Below are 26,208 nucleotides of genomic sequence, written 5' to 3' on the forward strand. Positions count from 1 at the left end.
TCTCCGGTTCACTCTTCGGCATCCCTTCGTGATAAGTCCAGTTTTCGACTCTCTCTCTCTCTCTCACTCTCTTTTATCCCTCAATATAAGAAAAAACAATTTCAATAACTATCAACTTTTTTTTTTTTCATAGTGTTATCTTTTTTATTTTTTCATTTCAAAAAATAAAATTTATTTACAAAAAAAAAAAATGATATTTAAATTAGCATAAATATTTAATTTTGTAATTAATTAAATTAATAATTAATTTATTTAATTTTATTATCATAATTACGTTTTTTTTGGACAAAATTGCAATTTAAAACAAAAGGGTAATTAGTATTTATGTGAATAATAATTAGGAGAAAAAAATTGTGTTCAATGACAAAAGAGAAAAAAAAATTTATAAATGAATATAGTCAAATGAAATAAAAATAAAAAAAATTTTCTTTCAAAAGTGTGATTTGAGAACTTATGCAATTCTAAATAGTCCTTTAGTATGATAAAAATATTAATATTTAATAATTATTAAAAAATTAAAATAATTTTTAAAAGTAGGTTTTTAGAATTATTATGAGACAAGCAAAAAAAAATTTTTTCATAATTTAAAATAACAATAACAATTACTTAGCGATTAGAGAAAATAAATATTTCTAATTAAAAAAATGATATCAATTTTGACACTAAATTAACTTCGTCCCGTTAACTTGTAAATGAAAAAAAAAAATTTAACACCTATTAGTTTTGATAATAAAAATAATTTATTTAATACCCCTAAAATTCAGATAGTTTATTTATTTATTCTATAGTAAAAATAATAATTACTATTTAATAAAATATTTTTAATTTATTTATTTACAAAAACGAAAAATGTTTAATTATAATATTTCTTATTATATAATTATAATTATAATTATATTTCTTATTATATAATAAAAAAAATATTATACTTTTCCGAAAAATTGCAAATAAATATTAAGTAAAATAAAAAAAAAAAAATCTTAACCGATAAAAAAAAATGAACAACAATAAATAATTAATAAAAAATAAAAAATTAAAATAAAAAATAATTATTTAAAATAAATAAAAGTAATTAAAAATCGAGTTTCAAGGTGTGTGGAAAAAAAAAATTGACAGAATAAATGCAAGAGCGAAACCACCTGTCCGATTCAGTTTCTTATTTGAAGAGCGTAAAATAATAGCGAATTGAAATTGACAAACATAACAGGATTATTGTTTTTGTGAATTTACGTAAAAATCGTGTCTCTAATATTATTGAATCGAATTTTTCTTTTTCTTTCCCCTTCTATATATATATATATATATATACAAATATATATGTTTCAATTTTTTTTTTTGTATTCAACTTTTTTTGGTAACGCATGCTTCTATGCTTTTGCATGCAAAGTAACAGATGTCGCGTATTTTCAATGCCTTGGCATGCCAACTCGAATCGAAAAACAACTGTAGCGTAAAGTTTTAAGTGAAGTTTCTCACTAAAAAAGTTCTTCATGTGTTATACTATCGTATAGGAAAAATCCCCTCGTCTTTTGATCCTCTTTTACCTGAATTTCGTTCGCGCATATCAATTTTCATGTTTCAAAGTTCCTTCAACTATTTTTCAATTCAATTATATTATCCTTTATATGGGTTTAAAAAAAAATTGCCACAAAGAGGAATCTAATTTAAAAATTAAAAATTTTTTTATTCTACAAATTAACAAATTTTTTTTTCAAATTTTTTTTATTAAAATAATTTTTATTTTATTTCTATTTAAAAAAAGTGAAAAAACATTTTCTAATCGAATTCAAAGTTATTCAAATAAATTTATTCTATTTTATATATATATATATTTCTATTTTATTTGAATTTAAAATTGTTTCTGATTTGAATTATTTACATTTAGATTTCAATTGCAATTTTAAAAAAATAAAAAAAAAAAAGAAGGATTTTGCAGGGAAATTGAAAATGACAGTATTCTCCGGGATGCAGGAAGCAGTTCGGACGTGTATATATATATAGATATATATGGATTCACAATATATATATAAATAAAACCAAAATGTAAATAATTGCATCGCTTTTTTTTTACGTTTCGAGGGCAAAAGTGCATTGCTTGCGTGTCTTTGAGATTTTCTTTTTCATTTTACTTTTTTTTTCTTTTTTTTTTCTTTTTTTTCTGGAGGGAGAGTTTAAGAAAATATTGCTTTGGCAAAGAGAAACGATGAGATAAAAAGAAAATGAACCTTCTTTTGCCCGCGAATCTTTATGCCTTTTGCGTTTGAAAATGTTGGTAGTCTCGCGAAAAAAAGAAAATGGCAAAATTTTTTATTCTCCACCGAAGACGTTGAAATTAATTTACGCTCAGGCAAAGGGAATTTAATTATACGGACTTGGACTCTTCTTTTCTGCAATTCAGAACAAAACACACTTTCTTTAAAGTTACCGAGAAATCTTTTGAAAAAAAAAGAAGAAAAAAAAAAATTAGTTTATCTTCAAGTTCCATTTTCTGCTGATTTTATTCATGAACCAACTTGAGTGAGTGCTTTCAATCGTAATGGCAAATTAAAGTTATTTTTTAATAGTAAAAGGTAGGGGAAATTTTTTTTTTTTCTTTGTTTTTAAATATTAATAATTATTTTTACTTTAGTCGAGAGTAATCAAATAATTTTGTTATCATTCATATAAAAAAGCCCCTCAGAAAAAAATACAGGGAAAAAAATAAAAATCCTCTAAACAAAAGTAAAAAAAGGAAAAAAAAACAAAACCTAAAAACAGGTCAAAGCGTGTAAATGCAATATATTTAAAACAAGAAAAGGGAAAAGAAAACAGACAACACTGTGCGCAAAAACTGGACGAAAAATAAAAATAAAGATTAGGCGAAAAAAAAAAGAACAACAAAGTATGTAAATGTAAATTTTTTTTTCTGTTTAAAATAGAAAAGAAAATTAGAAAATGCAAATAAATTAAAAAAAATTTGCACTATAAAAAGGAATAGAAATGAAAAATTAAGGTAAACAAATAATTACATTAAATAATATGAGGGATAATAAAAATTAAAAAATAAGAGAAAGAATAATTAAATATTTTTGTCTTCTTTAACAAAAAAAAACTAAAAATTAAATTAAAAAAAAAAAAAACCTTGTATTTTTTTTCACCGAGTGGAAATTCACTCCATCGAGAGTGAAAATTTATCAATAGGAGTGAATGTAGACAAAATTTAAATCTCATCCAATGGGAGTGAAATAAAATTGAATTTTTGAGTAAAAATTCACTCCCAGTGTGAATTAATATTTTACCATCAGAGTCAATTTTGTACTTTTGTTACACTTTTTCTGAGTAAATTCCACACATTTTTGAGTAAATTTCATACAATTTTAGAATCGATTTATATGATTTTTTGGAATATTAGAAGTAAATTTTAGAGTACATTTGTAACTTTTTAGAGAACTATTAAGTACACTTCTAGGAGTGAATTTTACAATTTGAGAGTAAATTCGACACTTTTTAGACAATAAACTATTGGTGTTGACTCCACTTTAAAAATAAAAATATTCCTACTATCTTGAAAGGGATTTTTCACTTCGTTTTATTTTTTCCTTAGAGTGAATTTTACACTTTTAGAGTAAAATTTTTCTTTTAAATCTCAAAAAATATATTTTAACTAAAAAATAAATAAATTTTTATCACAAAATTATCTAAGTAATTGAAACTGAAAAAAAAGAACACAATTTTTTTCTCCCCCCAAAAAAATGTTTCAATAAGAAAATATTTTCTCTCTAGCAAAAAGTTAGCGAAACTTTTTGTATTTAGTTTAAAATTTTATAGCCAGCATTATTCTTCAGGCTATAATAAAAAGTAGTAAAGAATAAAAAAAAAATTGTTGAAATGTTCTTTTAAAACAAGTGACTTTTACATTTTTAAAGAGGTATAAAATTTTTTTTTTTCTTTCTAGATATTTGTCGGAAGAAATTGGAGTGTAAAGTGTACCATTGGCCTAATATAATTAATGCAATTTTCATCCCCCCCCCCCTCTTTCTCCTAATTACGAACATTCGCTTGATATAAACAAGATTAGTGGCATGTATCGCTTGTCCGATAATGTGTACTGCTCTAAGTTAAAACTGAATTAGCCTCTCACATGAAACATTAACGCAAATAAACTAGTGTTTATTACAACAGTAAAAAAAAAAAAAAAAAAAAAAAAAAATTTTATGTCTAAAAAGTGTGTGACTTTGTGAAGTTATTTTTAGTTATTTGTTTCATTTTTTTTTTAAACTATGAAACTGTTAAAAAAAACCGTTTTTAATAGTTCTTTCACATTGTTTTTTTTTTTTTGTTTTGTGTGACGCGTATATAGTTCAAGTTTGAAAACTGTTATTACTCGTTACGTGAAGTGCGTGTGAAACTCTCCAGCTTTCAGAGAAGTGCCGGAAAATCGTGAGAGTAAAGCCCTAGAGGTGAGTTTATTTTGTGTTGAAATAGTGTTTACATTCAACTTCCTGCATTCTGGGAATTAAACTTGCCAACTTTTTAATTAATTAGTAAATTATAGAGTCAAAAAGTGAAAATTACACGAGGAACAAACAACTTTCAACTATTGAAATTAATTGTTAAAATTAGACATAAAAGTTTCAAGTTTCTACAAAATCTCTCTCTCTCTATATATATATATATATAGTGAATTCGAATACAAATTGTAAAAAAAAAATTCTCCTTTTTCTATTGTAAATGAAATAGAAAAATAATTTTTTCAAAAAATTTTTGGAAAAAAATCTTTTTTTATATTAAAAAAAAAATATATAGGGTATTTAGTCTCGCATTTAAAAAAAAGACTTAAAAATCATACCAAATTTTTTTTCTTATTCCTTACGACTCCCATAATAGAAATTCACTTGCATTTTTGATTTTTGGCAATTTGGTTAATAATGACAAGCTGTCCCCATTTACCCTGAGATTTCAAATTTTTGGGACAAATGGGGACAGCTTGTCATTATTAACCAAATTGACAAAAATCAAAAATTCAAGTGAATTTCTCTTATGGGAGTCATAAGGAATAAGAAAAAAATTTGGTATGATTTTTAAGTCTGTTTTTTTTCAAATGCGAGATAAAATACTGAAATAAAAAAAAAATAAAAAAATTTCAATTGGTTCAACTATTATATATCTACCACAAATTTTTTTTCAAGTTTTTTCATCCCATAATACAATAATATACTTAAGGAAACTTTTTTCTGAAAACTTTCTTACTCTCTAAATCTGAATTAGTAAAAATGTTTACTAATTGTTAGTTAAAGTTACTAATAATTAGTAAAATTTTACTAATTGAGAAGCAAAAAGTGAGTCACTAATTCAAATTAGTAAACTTTTTTACTAATTCAGATTTAGAGAGTAGAAACTATGCTGTCCCCATTTACCCCGAATTTTATGTTTCTAAATTTTGAGGTAAATGGGGACAGTCAATTACAGGCGTTTAAAGCTCATCTAAATTTTTTTCTCCTGCATAAAATTAATCCTGGGAATGTAAATAACAACTTAAAAAAAAATAAATCCGTAATTATTACGTTTTTAAAGGAAGAAACTTATGTAATTTGTGAAAAATAGCGATTTTGTCCCCATTTACTCCAACTGATCCTAATAATTTTTTTTAAGTAATTTAAAAAAAAACATTTAAAATAAAAATGAATAATTTTCTTTAGTTAAAAAATTATTTTCAATATACGAAAGGCAAAAAAAGCAAAATAGCGTATTAATTTCTAAAAATAATTCCAAACGTAATGTAATAAAAAATATTGTAAAACTTAAACAAATTCAAATGATGAGCACACATAAAAGTGATTCTTCATTTGATTTTTATGTTCAGTAATATCTATAAAAGTGTGAAATAAAATTCACAATATTTCCCTGATTCTTGATATATGTAATAAAAGTATCGCTTTTAAGAGTTGAAATATTACGCAATTTTTTCTTTTTACCCGATTTTGTTGTATTTATTATTACATTATTTATTAATAAATTTAATGTAATTTAATTTATATTAATTATTAAGTCTATAATAAATTCACATTTACTAATATTTAATAAGTAGTGTTGAAAAATTTAAAATTTTTTCATAATTAATAATGAAATTTAAAAGAAAGAAATTGTTTTAATTTAACAATTTTTCATATAATAATTTATCAGTATAAAGTCTGCTATATAGAGTGAATGTATAAAACTTTTTGCAATAAATTTTTTCTGCAACCCAAACTTTACATGTAGATGTAAAAAAATTTTTTTGATGAATAAAAGAACATTTTTTTTTTTTTTGTGTTTCTACAATCTTTTTAAAGCTTGAAATTCAATTTAAAAATTAATTACGTTATTTATTAAAAGGAACACCACTACAGAAATCCATTAAGTTTACATCAAGAGAGTTTGTTATTATTAAAAGTGCTATTTACTCAAGTTTCTTTCTTTGTAATTTTCTTTTTCAGAAGAAAAGTAAATGAAAATGAATTACTGTTGATGAAATTATTATTAATGAAAAGTAAGTGAAAAATATTTTTTCATAAACAAATTACCAAAGTTAATTGTAATAATTAATTTTTTGAATTATTTTATTATTTAGTTCTTTTATCAAAAAAAAAAAATTTTTTAACATTATTTATTAAACAATTTTTTTTTATTGGAAACTTAAATAAAATTTTTTTTTTTTAAATTGTACTTGGTAAGAGCTTTAAAAGGACTGATAAAACTTTTTTTTCCCCCTTTTATATAAGATACTTTGCAATATTTCTCTTCGTCGTGCTTCATGTGAATGAAACTAGAAACCGCCGATTGTTTAAGCAATAAAATATAGGAAACTCCGGAGAGAGAGAGAGAGAGAGAGAGAGAAAAAGTATTCAAAAACAATCGAGAAAGACACTTTATAAAAGAAGACTTTATATTCAAATGTTTTGAAACTAAATTACATTTCTTCTTTCTTTGAAGAAAAATATTGTATAAACTAAAATGAATCAGTAAAATATTTCATTTACTTTTCCGTCAAATATTTCATATACGCTTTTTATATACAATAAGAAACATTTCACAAAAGATTTGTGTGAGTAAAAAGTGTCAAGAGGAACAATTTTACAAAAATTATCTCATAGAAACAAAAAAGAAAAATTTTGTAAAAAAAACAAATTGTACCTACATAATAATAATTTACATTAATTTTCCTGTATTATTAAAAATTAAATAAAAACTAACTTTTTTATCACTTGAAAATAAGAAATTTTTTCATAATTTTACTTCTAGTTTTTTAAAGAATAAAAAAAAAAACATTTTTTTTATCCCTTATTGGAAAACACTTTTATCCATATAATATATATATATATTGAAAAACAATTTCCTCATTATTGGAAAACAGTTTCGTTATATAGACAAAAAATTGTTTTGTTACATGAACAAATGTTTCTCATTAAACATGTGGAAAAGCTTTTTTTTTAATTTAATTTTTTTTTTATTTAAAAAATATATATGCAAAAAAAAAAAAAAAATGAGAAAAATATACGCAAATAAATAACTGTCAAATGAAACCAATTTTCCTGCTTTAGAAAAACACGGTTGGGTTCAGAGAAAGAGAGAGAGAGAGAGAGAAAAAAAAATGGAGAGATCCGTTAAGCCCCATGAAAGGAACCGTGGAGTTCGTTAGGTCAGAGGGAATAATGTCGATTCTTCGAATCAGTAAAAAGTTTCTGTGAACTTTCTTTCATTGAGAGGATTTCGTTTTTTTCACCCCCCCCTCCCCCCGCCACTTTCAATCAAATTGAATAAAAACGTCTTCTAAGTTGTATTGTTCAAAAAAAAAAAAAATAAAAAATTATTGTATTCTTTATAGAAAACTCTATTTTTGTAGAATTAAAAAAATACTAGTCTATTTTTTTTGCAAAAAAATATTTGCTGGCAAAAAAAAAGGTTTGCAAATTTTTTTTTTGAGAAAATATAATTTTTCCAATTGACAAGAATATTGGAGATTAATTATCATCCATCTTTTATTTGGCGTCGGTCTTGTCTGTATAGAGTAAAATTTCTGTTTGTTCTCAAGTTTTTTTTTTTTCTCCATTTTTTGAGGGCGAGAGTTTCCTCTTGAGAAAATTCGTTCTAAAAAGCCAATGACAAATTACGACAGCACCAAATTATCCACTGTGTCAAGAAAAGAATATAATATATATAAACGAAAGTACTTTTAGCGAATCATATTACTCGAAAATACTTTTTTAAACATTTTTTTTATTTAAAAATAAAACTAATCAAAATTAATTTCACTTAATTTTTTAAAATATCCAATTGTAAAATTTTTCATAAAAAAAAAATTATTTTGCACAAAAATTTATTGTTAATTAACAAATTAAGATAACATTTTGTATTTTTTTTAAATTAATAAATTTACAACAAATTTTGGTTTGAAATAATTTTTTTTAATACAACTAAATTTTTCCCATGAAATTAATTTTAATTATTAATTTATTTATTGTTAAAAATAGTATTTTTTTATAAATTATTTTTTCGATTTTTGGAAGACGTTAAAGGTTAAAGAAAAGAATTTAGCTAAATATTAAAATAGAATTTTTACATTGAGTTCATGTTTAATGAATATTTAAATCGATTCTTTTAATAAATGTGCGGAATAAAAAAAATTTGGAAATTTGATTGTCTCCAATATTTTTTGTCATAAAAATTTTTTTGATTTAATAAATTATTTTTTTGGCTAATGATAAATTCATTTGTCAGATTCAATTGTGGACAAGTAATTTTATTCTATATAAATTTGAAATAACCTGCCACGTGAATCACTTATAACGTTTAATTGGACAATGTGCAAATGGAGAAACTTTAAACCCTGAAAGTTTAATCTGACTTAAATTAATAATTAAATTGAACGTGTAATTGCCTGTAATTGGAATGTCTCAGTGCCCAGAAGACACGTCTTAATTTCATAGTCATCTTAATTTTACAAAACCTTAATTCTAAGTTCTTAATTAACCAGATAGCTTTATATTTCTTGACATTTTTAAGATAATTTTAGTATGTACCTCCTTTTGGCTTCCAAGTTTTCATTTTCCTTTTATTACATCTTTCGCATAATACACCCTTATTCGTAATTATACTTTCAAATATATATATATATATATATATTTCTCAGAAACGATTTTTAATATCTATTTGATATAATTATTTAATAATATTATTTCAATTTTAGTATTAATTTTATTTTGTTGAATTTTTTTTCTTTTATTAAACAGTTTTTTCGATTTAATTGAAAATTTCTGAATTTTTATTAAATCCGTTTAGATTTGATTAAATAATAATTTAAAAAATAACAATAATAATGAAATGGAATTATTATTTAAAGAAAATTATTTAAAGATGAAAATTAAAAATTAATGCGTAAAAAAAAATTAGACAAAAAAAAAGTGATTTGCAGAGAAGTTTTTGTGTTTTATTTTTTTTTTGTCCCAGAAGTAAGAGACAACGAAAGTCAGACAAAAATGTTCTCAACAGTAGTTGAAGTTTATTAAAGTCAGACTTAACTATCAGTAGTAAAAGTCAATTTTAGTCAAACAAAACCCTTTTTTTATTTTCTTAAAAGATCATATTTTAATCAGAACCTTTTTTTGCTCGTAATTTTATGACATTTTATATGAATGAAAAATTTATTTCAAAGAACGTTTCCCCTAAATCAGTGAGTTAAAAAAAGATTTTTTTTTTAAAATTAAACTACAAATTTAATGTTTTATTTATTTAATATTTTTTTTTTATTGTTATTGAGAATAATAATAAAAAAAAAAAGAAAAATAAAGCGATTGTTTGTCAAAAAGTACGCAAAGTGACGCTTTTGCGATTTCTTTTTCATGTATACTAAATTGCGGTTTCGTGGTCCTGCTTTTATGGATAGAGCAGCACACAAGCGGTATTGGAGAGAATATCTGGGTTCAGTCTGGATGAAACACTTGTTGGCATTGGCACATAGCCAAGAAACTGCCTTTTCCCTCCTTCACTCTCCTCCTCACCCCTTTCCCTTTTTACCCCTCGTCACCAAAAAAAAAAAACCCAAGGGCCGTTATTCTCCAAGCCGATGAAATGCCAGTTTCAGCGTTTTTCTTTTTATTTCCCCTCTTTTCTTTCACTCGCTATATTCTGATATATCCATGTGGATACTTTACCTCTTTTAAAAAAGTTCAATCTCAAACAGAAAATCATTTTATTTCCCTAAATATATATATATATATATATATATATATATTTATTTATTTTCTAAAACTTTTGTCTCAATTTGACTTTTAATAACTTTTTGCTCTTTGGTTTATATCATTTTTTTTTTAAAGAATATTTTTCACAGAATATCTCGAAATATTTTTTTTCTTTTAATAACAAAAAATAAATAAATAAGAACAATAGAAAAATATTTTCATTTAAGCAAATAGTAATTTTACTCTTTATTATTATTATTATTATTATTATTATTATTATTATTATTATTATTATTATTATTTTTCAATTTTAACCCGAAAAAGGGTTATTTTGCAATTTTTTATGAATTTTTTGATTTTTTCAATTTTTTATTATTATTTATTATTATTTATTATTATTTATTGTTGTTTCAAATTAAGAAATGTTAATATTATTAAGTTAAAAACATTTGATTTTAATGACACTTAAAATTAGACACAATATTATAGGTTACTAACTAAAAATTGAAAAAACAACAATAAATAATAATAAATAATAATAAAAAATTGAAAAAATCAAAAAATTCATAAAAAATTGCAAAATAACTCTTTTTCGGGTTAAAATTGCAAAATAACCCTTTTTCGGGTTAAAATTGAAAAATAACCCTTTTTCGGGTTAAAATTGAAAAAAGATGTTACATAAAAATAGTTTGTAAGATTTTCTAAAAGCATATATGTAAAGTAATTTGATTTATTTGAAAATAATTGAAAATAGATTTTTCAAGGACGGTGTCGAGGTCACGGGGTCGGTGTCGTTTTTCGAAATTTGTTAACTTAATATAATATAAGATATTATTATTATTATTATTATTATTATTATTATTTTAAATTGATTTTTAAATTGATTTCTAATTGATTTTCTAAAATTCGATTAAAAAAAGAACAAGATAATATAATTGGCAAAAATTCCATTAGAAATATCGTGAAAAGATTGAAGAAATTAATTCATTTTTCCAGATGTCTGCAAGATTTTCAAATAAATTCACGTTCATTATCATACAAATAGATGAATTATCATACGAAAATATAATTCACTATGTACTTGTAAAATTTTAATGGATAATTAATTTTATGGGAGGAATTTCACATTTTGAATGTAATTCCAAAAATGGTACATATATATATATATATATAAATTGGAATGTAAAAGTGAAGCTAAATGAAAATCTTCATAAATTATCTTTGATATTATTTAAATAATCTAAAATTAAACTAATGAAGATTAAATTATACTTTTGGCAAGTGTATATATATTTAAATAACTATCTTGTATATAGTAGAACAAAAAAAAAATTTCTACCTTCAAATTTGATTAATTAATTTTACAGTCTGTAAACTATACGGCCAGTTACCCTCGGGACATCGTAATTGTGTTTATATGAATTTCATGAGTCACAAAACGAGCCATAGAAAATGTTACATACCCTCTCTCTCTCTCTCTCTCTCTCTCGGCACGTTAAAAAAAATAAAATTATATTATTTCATTAACTTACATGTTTCTCCCATTTTTCTTCAAGAATTTTTCTGAAAAATAAAAAAAAAATAATTATTAATTATTTCATTTAGAAAAATCATTTTTAATTATATTTTTTTATTTTATTAGTAATTAATTAATATTTATTGTATTTTAATTAATAGTTAATATTATATTTAATATTATAATTAATAATCACAATAAAAAAAATTATTATTAATTAATATTATACGAAATGTTTAGTAAGTTTTTAATAAATTTTTTTTTTGTTACAGACAAAAGAAAAGTGAAATAAATATAAAACATTCAAAATGGGAGAATAAATTATCTTTTTTTTTTTTATTGCAAAAAGAAATTTTTTATTCGGTCACTAAAAGTGATTTATTATTTCTTTTTTTCCCTTTGATAACGAGGATAATAATAATTTATATTTTTCAACAAAATAAATAATGTGAAGAATGTCCTGTCATACGCCCTTTTAATTAAAATTTCATTCAATAAAAAAAAACAAACTATATATATATATATTACAACTCTCCTATAATATTAATTGGCAAATGAAGTAGAAAAAAATCGTAAAACTTTTTTCGAGAAAGGTTAAATGTAATTTTTATTTAATATGATTAAATATAGAAATAAATAATAATAATAATAAAAATAAAATAAAAAATAAATAAAAATAAACAGATATTTCAGTTAAATTTTTTTTCTCTTTTTTTTAGAAACAATTCGGTCAATTTGCAACATGAAGTTAAATCATTAAATAAATTTACCTCTTCTACTGTTTCATTTGATTCTAACAGCAATGACTGAAAATTAGATAATTTACCCCTGCGGCATTAGAAACTGAATTTCCAATCGTCCGATTGTATAAATTAGCCGAGCGTACATCAACCTATTGACAATGATTGTTTTACTAAGGCTTCAATTATTGAATTCGATGTACAGATATATATTTGAATTCAAAACAAGTTTAGTAAATTAATTTTTTTTTCTTTTTTTTTTTTATTTTCTTTCTATTATAATAATTATATTTATCAATTTTGAATAGTCAAAATAAATGAATTTGAAACAAAAATGAATTAAATAAAATATTTGTTTTCTAAATTGAAAAAAATATTCAATTTTCAAAAAATTACTAAACATATTTTTGTTCAATTTTTCCAAAAAAAAAAAAAAATTACAAGCATTTTCTTTTTGGTTACAAAAACAAGACATTAAGGTACGTGCATTCAGACAAATCGTTCTCGAATCAAATAAATCGTCTCCTCCAAAGTGTCCTTATCCAAAATTACATTGTCTGCAAAGCACTTAATTTTTTTTTTCTCCAACTTTCTTTTATCATTAGCACCAAACTCACGTTCGGGTCTATCTATCTCTCTTTCTCCCGTGAGCTTTTTGTAATTCCTCGAATGTGTTTTTATTACTTCTTAACTATAAGAAAAAAGTTTTTTTTCTAATGCATTCTTCAAGTTGATATTCTCCCTTAGGCATATCAAGCAACCCTTATATACTTGACGTATTTTTCCCAGGCTCGTATTTCATCCCACTTTATATATATATATATATATATATATATATATATATATTATTCTCTAAATATTCGTCCTGATAGAGCAAAGAGGTGGTTTTAGGGGGGAAATCATATTCAACGAAAAAAAAAAACAAAACAAAAAAATATGAAAAAAAGTAAATGAAAAGAAAAAAAATAAATTGGAAAAAATAACTCCGAGTCAAGAGAGACAAGTGCTCGGAGCGTCACGTGTCGCGGTCAGATTTAAAAAAAAAAATAAATAAAAAAAAATATATATATATACCAGCATCCTTTTGATGTTGATCTAAACTATAGTTATATAAGGAGGGAAAAAAAAAATATATATATATATATAGTGAAAAAAAAGTCGTGTGCTTATTATTCGATCTATTTTATCGAGTAAATTATTCAAATTATTGTCGAGTTGCCTGTTATTTAATTCATTCTATTTATGACCCGTCAAAGTTAGGCTCACCTTGGGTTACTGTTTTTATAAAAGTTAAAGGTTGTACCTCTCTTTTTTATTTAACCTTACATTTCAAATAATTAATAATACACACGACAATTCGAGCAAAAATTTTTAGTTCAACTATTTATAAAACATCGTCTGCACTCTCTTTCTTCTCTTCGAAACATTATTATATATATGAAACATTGTATTTAAATGAAAAATTTCCATGAGATATTATATCGCGTTTATTTTATCAATTTTTTTTTTTTTGGCAAATAATAATATAAATGAAAATAAAAATAATAATAAAAATAAAAGAATAACAATAATAATAATAAAAATAATAATAAAAATAATAATAATAAAAATAATAATAATAAAAATAATAACAATAATAATAATAAAAATAAAAATAATAACAATAATAATAAAAATATAAATAATAATAATTGTCAGACATAAAAAAAATGTAAAGAATTATCTCCCTTTAATGAGAAAATAAAAAATTAATTTAACAAGAAAGTAAAGAAAGAAAAAAAACCTAATAAAATGTTAGTAAAGTTATAATAACTAAAATTATAGATATAAATAATTTTGAAAAATTTGAAAAAGTCACAATAATTATTTAAATTTGTAGTATTTATTTATTTATTATTTTTATCATTTTAACATTAAAAAAAACGGTAAACGAAATAACGATTAAAATTATTTTTATTTTAAAAAATAATAATAAATAATAAAATAATGAATTTTTTTATTCTCTCTCTCTCTCTCTGTAGATAATATATAGTCATAAAAAGTACATGTTATTTAGTGATTGAAGTTGTCAAGAGTTTATTTGCATTTCCACGCCTCTTGGAAGAAAAAGAATTACATCTAATAACGTATGGTTACTTGATTTGCATGCAAAGGTTAAAAGCACTCTCTCTCTCTTTTTTATATATATATATATATATATGACTAAATAAGTAATCAAATCATTATGAAGCCATGAAATTATAATACAGAGAACAATTTTTCTCTTTTATAAATTTTACTGGCTTAAGGGGGAATTATTATATATTGTCGCGATCCATGCAAGTGATAAGATATATATTTGTTTAACGAACATGATAAGGGGGATCTTTATTTTTTTGAAGGCGACAACCTCGTTGAGTTGGACAGTTAAACTTTTGCCAATATTTAAATTTAATTTTTTCTTTCTCAAATATAAAAAAGATTAATCTACACGATATCAGAAAAAGATTATTTTTTACAATAAAATAGAAAATATCAAGTGAAGGATAAGAAATTTAAATAAAAATTAAATTCAGAAAAAGAAAATGTAAAATCTTGTTATTTTACTATAAGTAGTAAAAGTCGGTTTGAGTCAAACTATTAGAAAATTCTTAGATTTTAGTACCAGTAGTAAAAGTCAGGAACGGTCAGACGTAAAAATTGTTAGTCAAAGTTTTAGTCAGACAAAAAAATTCCAAATTTTTATATTCTTTAATATCAGTAGTAATTTCTAGTTTTAGTTAGACAAGTTTTAATTCCTAAAATTACAGAATCAGTATCAGTAGTAAAAGCAGCAGTCAGACTCTGAAGTTTAGACTGAATAGTAAGAGACTATTTCAGTCAGACAGAATATTTCTACGTTTTTAATGTAATTTTGAAATCAAAAATTGAATTTAGAAAAAATTTAGTTTTGCAATAGGAAAATACTGTTTTATCGAAAAAAAAATGTTTAAAATCTTATAATTTTACTATAAGTAGTAAATACTGGTTTGAGTCAGACTAGTTTTTATATTTTAATATAAAAACTGATATTTTCAATATCAGTACACTGAGAAAAATGTTTAGTCAGACCAACCAAAATTTGGTTGGGCAAAAAAAAAAATTATTGTTGGTATTTAAGCAACCAAACTATTTGTTTGAGTCAACCAAAAAATTTGGTTGAATGTTTTTTGTTGGCATAATAAAAATGTTTGGTTAGCTCAACCAAATTTTTTTTGTTAGGACAACAAACGATCATTTGGTATTTTAGACCAAACTATTTTGTTGTGTTAACCAAATTATTTTGTTGTCGTAACCGAATTTTGGTTGGAATTTAAAAATTTTCAACCAAATAATTTTGTTGACCTAACCAAATGTTTGGTTGAGATAACTCTACGACTTTGTTTCAGCCAACCAAAATTTGGTTACAAGAACCAAAATTGCCTAATCAAACAATTTTGTTGCAAACACTAAATTTTTTTTCTCAGTGTAGTAAAGATTATTTTTAGTCAGACAAAAATGGTACTACTGTAATTTAAGTCTCAGTGGTAAAAAACAATTTTAGTCAGACAAAAAATTTCCGTACCAATAGTGTAAGTCTGCTTTAGTCAGACAAATTAAAAAAATTGATTTCCTTTCATTAGGAAAAAAGAAATTACATAGAAATAGTCAGAAAATTCAATGCCAGTAGTAAAAGTCAGTTTTAGTCAGACAATTTAATTTTTTACTGAAATTTAGTCTTAGTAGCAAAAGTAGGTTTCAGTCAGACATTTTTAATTAGACAATATAATTAGTAACATTTTTACTAATTTCACATTTTGATGATTAAAATTTTCAAAACTAAAAACTAAATTAATATTTATTTGTAATAAGGAAAAAAAAATAAGAATATTAATAATAATTGATATAATGGTAAAGCAGATTCTATTTATCGAAAATTAATCTTCTCTTTTGATAATAATGTAATTTGATTTATGTTATTCTTTACTGTATAAACTTATAATGAACTTTAGCCATTATAGCGCCTACCTAGATTTAGTTAATATTTTATATTTTGTATTGTTACTTACGTAACTATTAGAATTTAGGAGTACTTTTGTACGAAAGGGCATGTCCCGTTATGTTCTAAATAAATAAATAAATAAATAAATAAATAAATAATAAAAATAATAAGAATAATAATTAGTATTGCAATAAATGTTCGATTATAACAACAACAACAACAAAAAAACGGTATTTTATCGGCGTGTTTTATTATTTCTTTGAGCTAGCGATTTTTATATGAGTGTTATTATCATGTTTTATTATTAAAGGGATGACGCTGCCTATTTCGCGGAATGTGATGCGAGAGGGTATTTTCAATTGAAGTGCTTATTTCCTACTGTGAGAGAAATTTCTGCCTCAGCCAACTGTCAGTCTCTTTCTCGTCTGAGAATAATCCGCATATCAACACGCTTCGCCGGAAAGAGATAGTTGGATATATATATATATATATATATATATATATATATATATATATATATATGCGAAGCGGTGAAATCCTCACTTCTGCTCTCTTGTACCTGTTATTTGCACATGCTGCCGACTTTGCTTTTGCGGCCTTGTCGAGTTTCCTTGAATGAAGGAAAAAGGGGCTGGCAAGAGAACGAGGTCTCCTAAATATTTTAATGTCTCATATATATATATATATATATATATATATATATATATATATATATATAAATATGCCAAAATTACTTTTTATAGAAAAAAAATTCACACATTTTTTTTTAATTTAAAAATTCAACACAAAAAATTATTTATCAATCTTCATCTAAAAATACTCAGGACTATATACATTGTACGATATTTTTTTTCAATTATTCAAAATATGTCCTAAAAATATATCTTTTTTAATAAAGGTAAGAAAAAATTTATTTTTTAATTTTAAAACACTAAATTATTTTTTTAAAATTATTATTTTAAATCAAATTAAGATAAAAAACGCATTAAAATCGCGAAAATAAAGAGAAACGCAACTTAAATTCAATCTCAGTAGAGAAGTGCGGTTTTGGTCAGCCGTAATATATTACTGAGCGAGAGAGAGAGAGAGAAAGGAAGCGGGAAAATATTTTGCTCCGATAGTTTCACAAACTCTATAGCTTGTATGTTAATTATTCAGACCTCGAATTTATGAATGTCGAGGAAAATAAAATATAAAAAATTTCGAAACAAAAAAAAAAAAAAAAATAAATAAAAATAAAAATAACTAAAATAATGAGTAAAATTCCTTTACTTTGTAGGTCAAAGCTGATAATATTTGAATAATAATTATGAAGCCGCGCAACCTAAAAGCAGCAAACGAATGAAATTCGTTATTTAATGTATTTTAACGTCACTTTCAATGAAGAGATAAAAATGTTTATTATTTCAAAAAAAAAAACAAAAAAAAAAATTCTATATAAAAACAGAATTTAAATACAGATTTTTATAATACATTTTTTTATGGATATTTTTTTTTTGCAATTTTTTGTTTATAAAATTTATAAAAATTCGACGCCTATTGTTAATAAAATTGCAATTTAATTGTATTTGTTTATAAAAATTTGTTTAAACAACTTATATTTTAAACAATTTTTAACGTTTAATGATGGGCGTTAATGAGTTAAATTAATTAATTATTTATTAATTATATAACAAATATAATATTCATAGTGATTTTTTTTCCGGACCCCCTAAAAAAAAATTTCTTTTCTATATATTTCTATAATTTATTATATATTACATATTATACAGAGTGATTTTTATGTTCTCGACCCCCCAAACATTTTTTTTTAATTTCATTTTTTCGTTTTTTAAACAAAAAAAAGTGGAATTAAAAAATAAATTAGGGGGTGAAATTCCACCCTGAAATTTGTTATATAATTAATTAATATTAATTAATTATTTTAATATTAATATTAATTATAACTATTAAAATTTTTTTTTATATTATTATTAATTATATAACAAATATAATATACAGGGTGCTTTTTTTTTGTTCCGGACCCCCTAAAAATTTATTTTTTAATTCCACATTTTTTTTGTTTAAAAAACGAAAAAAATGAGATTTAAAAAAAATGTTTAGAGGTTCCAGAACATAAAAATCACCCTGTCAAATATAAAATATATAATAAATATAAATGGGACGCATGATTATGTTCTAAAAATCATTAGTAATAATTTACATTTTATCAAATTTTATTTGTCCTAATTAGTTTTGAGCCGAATTTTAATTTGTTCGAAATAGCATTTGGCATAATTTTCATCAATCCGATTTTCTATATGGCAGAATTTTTATATAACGGAAAATTCAACTCACAGAATTTTTATTTCTTCGAATTTTTATTTGTCAGAATTTTTATTTGCTCGAATTTTCATTTAACATAATCGGCATTTTAAAGAATTTTTATTGGGTAGAATTTCATTGAATAGAATTTTCATTTAGATGAATTTTCATTTGTCCGAATTTTCAAATGGCCGAACAAACAATCGACAGAAAGATTTCAGCGCGATTTTTAAAATTAACCAATCACAATTTTATGAATAATTTTTGATTGGTTGATTTTAAAAATCGCGCCTAAATCTTTCTGTCGATTGTTTGTTCGGCCATTTGAAAATTCGGACAAATGAAAATTCTATCAATTAGAAATTCTATTAAATGATTTGTCGGTTAAGTAAAAATTCTGTAGTATGAAAAATCGATTATATGGAAATTATATCAAATTATAATTCGAACAAATGAAAATTCATCTAAATGAAAATTCATCTAAATGAAAATTCTATTCAATGAAATTCTACCCAAATAAAAATTCTTTAAAATGCCGATTATGTTAAATGAAAATTCGAGCAAATAAAAATTCTGACAAATAAAAAATTGGAAGGAATAAAAATTCTGTGAGTTGAATTTTCCGTTATATAAAAATTCTGCCATATAGAAAATCGGATTGATGAAAATTATGCCAAATGCTATTTCGAATAAATTAAAATTCGGCTCAAAACTAATTAGGACAAATAAAATTCGATAAAATGTAAATTATGACTAATGATTTTTAGAACATAATCATGCGTCCCATATAAATATATAATAAATTATAGAAAAATAGAAAAGAAATTTTTTTTTTCTATAAAAGGGTAATTTATTTTGCTTTCAAAAATTCTTTTTTTCATTTTGTTGTTTTTTTTTGGGGGGGCAGGGGACAATAAATAAAAAACAAATACAATGTTTTTGTCGCGTAATACAAAAGTGCATCATTTCGTTTGGAAATAATATAAACGAAAGCGCAATTTGCCAATAAACGGAAAAGTTATGTTTGTGGATATAATAGAGAGAGAGAGAGAGAGAGAGAGAGAAATCGATAACCGCGATAGAAATGCGCAGTCATTATGCGGAATAAATGATTCTCTTTACTATTTTCAGGCACTAAGCGCATTCTCGATAAGGATAAACCGAGCGCGGATATCCCATTTGAAAAGCCATTGAGAGTTGTAAAGATATATACGTTATAACATGCTACTGATAATGTTCCGTTGTTAACTCTCCAAACTATATATAGACATGGACTTTATAGTTTGAAAAATAATAAAGTCCTTATCTTCCGTAAGGGTGGGGGGGGAGGAGGAACTTATTTATTTATATGCAGAAAAAAAAAACACGACAAAATTCTTTTTAAATATAATATAACACAATCGTTAATTATTATTCCCTTCCTTAATGGTTCTTTCTTTCACAACTAATTAATTATTATTAAACCGAGGTAAATATATCCATTTATTTAATTACATCGAAAAATCTTATTAAATATTTATAAAATGCTAAGGGCTAATATTTATTGTTGAAAGTGACCCTAATAGTTTTGTAGGGCAATTTTTGTACACAAAAAAAAAGAATATAAGGGCTACTCTCATGTTGCAAACACGTGGAAGTCATGTGAAAAAATAAAGATTATAATAAATGGTTTCCCATGGGAAAGAAATATATATATATATATATATAGTTTCCCTTTGAGGAAATATATATATATATAAAGGGTCGTTAAAATTGCCCTTTTAGAGACTTCATAAATTCTTATATCGTTTCAAAAAAAAAATGAGGAATATTTTCCAATCTTAATTTCATTAATCTTTGCGAGAGAAGAGAAAAATCATTTTTTTATAATGACTTTATGATTTAAAAAATTTGCAGATTTTTTTTTGCTTTTTTTTTGAAGAGACGATAATAAAAAAAAACAAAGAATTAAGAAAATTTTTTTTTCAACTCAATTTTGGGTATTAGAGATAAAATGCGGAACTCTTCTCACAATCAGTGGAACAGTTACGTTTATTGTCAGGCACTGGATTCTTTTCAGTAGAATAACTCCTTTTATGTGAGACGCGACGCTTGAGAAATTCTTTCCAGTAGATTATTTCTGCTTTAGTCAGACACAAACACTTGTGAAATTTTTTTTTATAAAAATAGTTACATAATTATATGTTTCAAAAAAAAAAAAATATTTTTGTATTTTAAAAAATTTTGGAATTTATTTTTCTTTCCTCTTTTGTATCTTTTCAGTTTATATGCATTTTTTTTTTTTTTTTTTTTTTTTTGGTCCTACTCACGGTTGTAAGGCTTTATTTTCATCTCAGTAGAATGATTCTATTTTATCAGACCGCCGGCCACGAAACGCTCTTCAGTGAAATAGTTCCACTTAGTCGGACACAACTTGAGAAATTATTTTCAGTAGAATAGTTCGGGTTTTCGTTCTGAAACCAAGTGAATATTACAACTGATTTTTTTTTCACTTTAGAAAGGAAATAAAAAAAATGTATATAAGAAAAACGTTTTAAAAATATTAAAAAAAAAAAATTTTTTTCTACTACTGATTTTAAGAAATGAATTTGTCTGACTGTAACTGAAGCTTACTACTTAAAAAAAAATTATTTAAAAATTTATTCCATGTTAATTTTTTCTACTGAATTTCAATTTTTCTGTCTGACTAAAACAATAATAAACTACTGAAATAGTCTGTCTGACTATTACTGAATTTTACTACTGGCAGAAAAAAAACAATTTTTTACATTACTGAGAGTAATGAAAAAAAAATTTAAATATAATTTTGTCTAACACAATTTTTTACTACTGAGAGAAAATTAAAATAAGTAAATTTGAGAATAAAAAAAAAATAAAAATTCCAAAAATACACAGTATTTTAATAGTCAAAACACGTCTGCCCACTGAAAAAGATAAATTAAATTCTTGACTTGCGTTCCCCAATTAAATATATCGTTTGTATTCAGCAACGTGAGGCATTTAAAAAAAAAATGATAAATTGTCATTTTCAGGAGTTACGAGACTGATTCCCTGGCAAATGTTGACACACGAGCATTCATCGATTTCCAAAGGTCTGGCTAGTATCAGTAACGGCAACATCGACGACCATCAAAATAATGTGAATTCAAGAAAATTGTCAAAAAAAATTTTTCGCATAATTAATAAATCTTAAATCATAAATTAAATTATATATGAAAAAAAAGAGAAAAAAAAATGTAATTTTACAGCAAGAGACAAAAAAATATTGTTGATACATATAAAAAAAAAAAAAAATTTTTTAATGAAATTAAAGAAAATAAATTGCGATAATTGTCGAAATTACAAAATGGACAACGTGTATAATAATAATAATAATAATGATCGAGAGATCAGAAAAAATGTTCGATATAGAATAATAATGATAATAATCGATGATAATGAGAGAAGTGAGAGTAAATTGTCGATAACCGATCGGTAATCTTCAATTGAAGGTCATGGAGGCCAACATCACTATTAATGCTTCCTTCGTGACAGCCACATCTTTTGGTGACGTCACTGCAATTCTTACTGCTGCCGCTTTAGGAATTTTGATCCTCGCTACCGTTGTAGGTGAGTTTTCTCAATTTTTTTTTTAAAAAAAAATTTAATTTTTATTTCCTTTTTTTATAATTATTTTTATACCAAGAGATTTTTGAATATTCCCAAAAAAAATTCCTTTCAGATTTGCATAATAACCCCCACAGCACCGAAAATTTCCTGAAAATTTCCTAAAGATTTATTTGCAAACTTCGGAAACTTTAATTGCAAAGTTTAGAGAAAATTGTATAAAGATTTAAATGTCCAAAATGAATAAATGTTTGGCGTAAAACTTGACGGAAGATTTAAATTAAATTTTCCAGAAATTTTCGACGCGAAAATTGAGTGAAGATTTAAATTAAAGTTTCGTGAAATGTTCGGCGTAAAAGTTGACTAAAAATTTAAATTAAATATTTATTAAAAATTTATACCGAAAGTTGAGTGAAAATGTAATTTAAATATTCAGTCAATTGTATATATTCCATAATAATTTAAACAATTTGAATTTATTAAAAATAAACTCATATTTATAAAAAACTAAAATTAAAAATAACTCAGATGACGTAGACTACACTCAGAGATAATGCAGAATTTCCTACTGAGACACCACCTCGGATAATCAAGACCTCGGATAAACGGGGTTTCACTGTATTACATTTTGTAATTAAAGAAAAAAATTTGGCATAACTAAAATAAAAAAAATATATAATAATAAAATGCTTGGTCTGTGCTTCTGTCCTAACTTGAAGTTGGCCTTTTCTGATTTCACGTGTTTTTTTGAATAGTAATCTTATGACGTGTCAAATTTTGACAATTCTTTTTCTCATTTTTGACAAAGTTGTATAATTGTATTTCCAAATTTCGGAATAAGTTTCTTTAAAATTCCAAATTCGAAAATTCAATTCACAAAGTTGAAGTACACAACGTTTACCAACGAAATTTTTTTTAAAGTTGTATATTGATTCAAAAATTGTATACAAATACAAAAAATTTATGATGAGAAAAAAGATGCGCCAGGAAATTTCGTACAAGATAGTAATTTGAAAAAAATTTATTTTTAAAAATTAATTTTTAAGGTACCAGGGGCCAACGAATATCTATTAAATATTAATTATAAAAACACAGGCCTCGAATCAACTTAAAGACACAAAAAAGTCGTTTTCGTCGATTTATATTCCAAAAAAAAGTGGATTCGTTTTTTATTTTAACAAAAATATTTTACAGATTTTTAAATAAAAAAATTTTTTTTTTAATAATAATCCTTTTCGAAGGGTTAAAGTTGAAATTTTTAGAAATAATTAAATTTCAAAAGATATATTGTTAATTTTCAAAAAATTATTAAATTTTACAGAACTAAAAATAATTTATCAAACAATTTTTGGAAAACATTTTTTAAATTTAATTGAATTTTCAAAGATTTAAAATTGACATTTTTGAAATTAATTGAAACTTTAAGTGTTTTGTAATTAAAATTTTAGATGATTTCACTAAAAATTTATTAGAAAATGCGGACAAAATACAATAATTTGAAAATCATTTTTAATTAAAAAATGGTTTCAGATAGTTGAAATTTCAAAGAATATTATTAAAATAGTTAAAAATAATTGAATTTCCTTAGAGTTATAATTGAAATTATTAAATTTCAAAAAAAAAAATTTTCGATGGAAAATTTTAGAAATTATTAAATTTTAGATGCTTTTAAATTCAAATTATTGAAAATTCAATTAATTTTGAATTCAAATTTTTGAGAATAATAAAAATTTAATTTGATTTTAAATTTGGAAAATAATTGAATTTCAGTTCATTTTGAATTTAAAATTTTGTGAAATAATTGAATTTTAATTGAAATTTTGGATAATAATTTAATTTAAGTTCATTTTTGATTGAAAATTTGGATAATTAATTTTGAATAGAAATTTTAGAAAATAATTGAATTTTATTTCATTTTAAATTGAAAACTTGGTAAATAATTAAATTTTAAATTGAAAATTTTGGATAATTATTGGATTTTTAATTGATTTTGAATTAAAATTTCGGGTAATAATTGAATTTTAGTTTATTTTGAATTGAAATTTTCAAAAAATAATTCAATTTTATTGTGATATTTTTTTTTTTTAAATTATAAACAATTGTTAAATTTCATAAAAATTTTAATTGAAAAATAATTTTGATATAATTGAATTTGTGATATGTATTTCATTAAAATTATTAAAAATAATTAATTTAGTGAAGAATCATTTTAGTTCAAAATTTTGTTAAATTATTATTGATAATATTAATCTTTAATTTCTTTATAACAAACAATTAAATATTAATTTTGCTAGTAATAATAATAAATAAATATACTTTATACCACAATCGGAATAAATCTTCAATAACTCGAGTTTTTCATCACTTTTGTTTTCAATTGAATGGGATATTATATAAATCAACAATACAATTATCATACGATTATAATTATATACTATATGAAAACATTGTAATATTAATAAGTCGTGTACTATTCACGTTCATCATGCTTTTGCAAATATAATAATAATAATAATAATAATTTTACCGAGATTTAGCAAGTAAATTATGACACACACAAACATACACGTAAACACGAAAAAGCCACCTCTATTTTGTAATTAAATTATGGACTTCATCAATTTCTCACTTGTGAAATTAGGTCGATACTTGTAAATTTATGGATATTTCATTATCATTGTGGTTCAAAAAAAAAAAAAAAAATTTCTGATGGAGGGTTGATTTTCAAATAATGTCATTTTTCTTTTTTTTACAATATAAACAAGGAAACAAAATTAGACTGAATTATTAATTAATGTAAATATAAATATAATTAAAGTTGTTTAAATTATCAAGAAAATTTATTTATTCCAATTATTATTTTGTAAATAATCGATACTATTAATTAATTTAATTATTCGTGATATTAAAGTGTAGAAATTTCAATTTAATGTCATTTCAATCATTGCATTTTTATTTTAATTAATTTTCATTTAATTAATTTTTATTTTAGTTAATTTTAATTTTTGTTAATTTTAATGTTCGTTAATTTTAATTTTAGTTATTTTTCATTTTAATTAATAAACGATTCTAATTATACCAATTATTATTTTAGTTATTATTATTTATTTATTTAATATAGACGGGCAAATTTATTTAATTTAAATTTTAATTGAAGGTACTTTCAATCATTGTAATCAACATTTATATCTACCAACGATTTCAATTTTCAAGGAATAATTACCATTAATTATAACTACAAATTATTGTAACTTTAGATTTACTGTAATTTACAGTAAAATTTGCCATTCATTATTATTATTATTATTATTTATAATTTATAATTTATAATTATTATTTACTATTATTATTTATTATTAATTACTATTATTTATTTATTAGTACTTATTTATTATAATTTACTATTTATATTATTACTTAAATTTATAAACAAGTTGAATTGGAATAATTTTTGTCGAGAAAAATCTGTAGCCGCTGGGAATCGAACCCTTAATTTCGCATTACATGTCGAGAACGTTGATCACTAGACTACGAAGCCTAATGAAAAAACTTCGAACTAATCACTTTGATAGGTCGCAAGACCAAAGTTACAAATATTAAAAAATTGTTCGAGTCAACAAAATTTTGGTTCAGTAAAGAAAAAAAAAATATTTAAAAAAATATCTTCATTTGTATTTTTTATGAAAATCGCAAATATTTTGCTCTTATGACATAAAAAAAAAGAAAAAGTGGCTTTGATAAGAATAATTTTTTTTCGTCGAGAAATAGCAGCATTTTCATCATAATTTTTTTTTCTCCCCCTATTTTTTTTTTTTGGTGGTGCAGACTCTAAAGACGTCACCATAT

At 23.0% G+C, this 26,208-nt stretch overlaps 1 protein-coding gene and 1 long non-coding RNA gene across 4 annotated transcripts in view; one reads left to right on the forward strand and one right to left on the reverse strand.

Annotated features, from left to right (window-relative positions):
- LOC127283051 (5-hydroxytryptamine receptor-like) overlaps positions 1–26,208 on the forward strand; it is a 72,623-nt gene continuing 46,415 nt past the window's right edge. For 2 of the 3 annotated variants that reach the window (XR_007843294.1, XM_051307711.1), the window contains exons 1-2: positions 3,856–4,439; positions 21,789–22,365. Coding sequence is in view for 1 of the 3 variants with exons in the window: in XM_051307711.1 (XP_051163668.1) it covers positions 22,251–22,365 (115 nt within the window). In the remaining 2 variants the exon portion in view is untranslated. Of the gene's footprint in view, positions 312–3,855; positions 4,440–21,788; positions 22,366–26,208 lie in introns of those variants that run through there. The other variant, XR_007843293.1, reaches the window with a different exon arrangement.
- LOC127283052 (uncharacterized) overlaps positions 11,725–26,208 on the reverse strand; it is an 80,389-nt gene continuing 65,905 nt past the window's right edge. Inside the window, exon 5 of the long non-coding RNA XR_007843295.1 lies at positions 11,725–11,759. This is a non-coding gene — a long non-coding RNA (uncharacterized LOC127283052). The remainder of the gene's footprint in view (positions 11,760–26,208) is intronic.

Source organism: Leptopilina boulardi, unplaced genomic scaffold, assembly GCF_019393585.1.
Source record: "Leptopilina boulardi isolate dan_hultmark-lab unplaced genomic scaffold, ZJU_Lbou_2.1 LbouV2_305, whole genome shotgun sequence".
Classification (NCBI taxonomy): Eukaryota; Metazoa; Arthropoda; class Insecta; order Hymenoptera; family Figitidae; genus Leptopilina; species Leptopilina boulardi.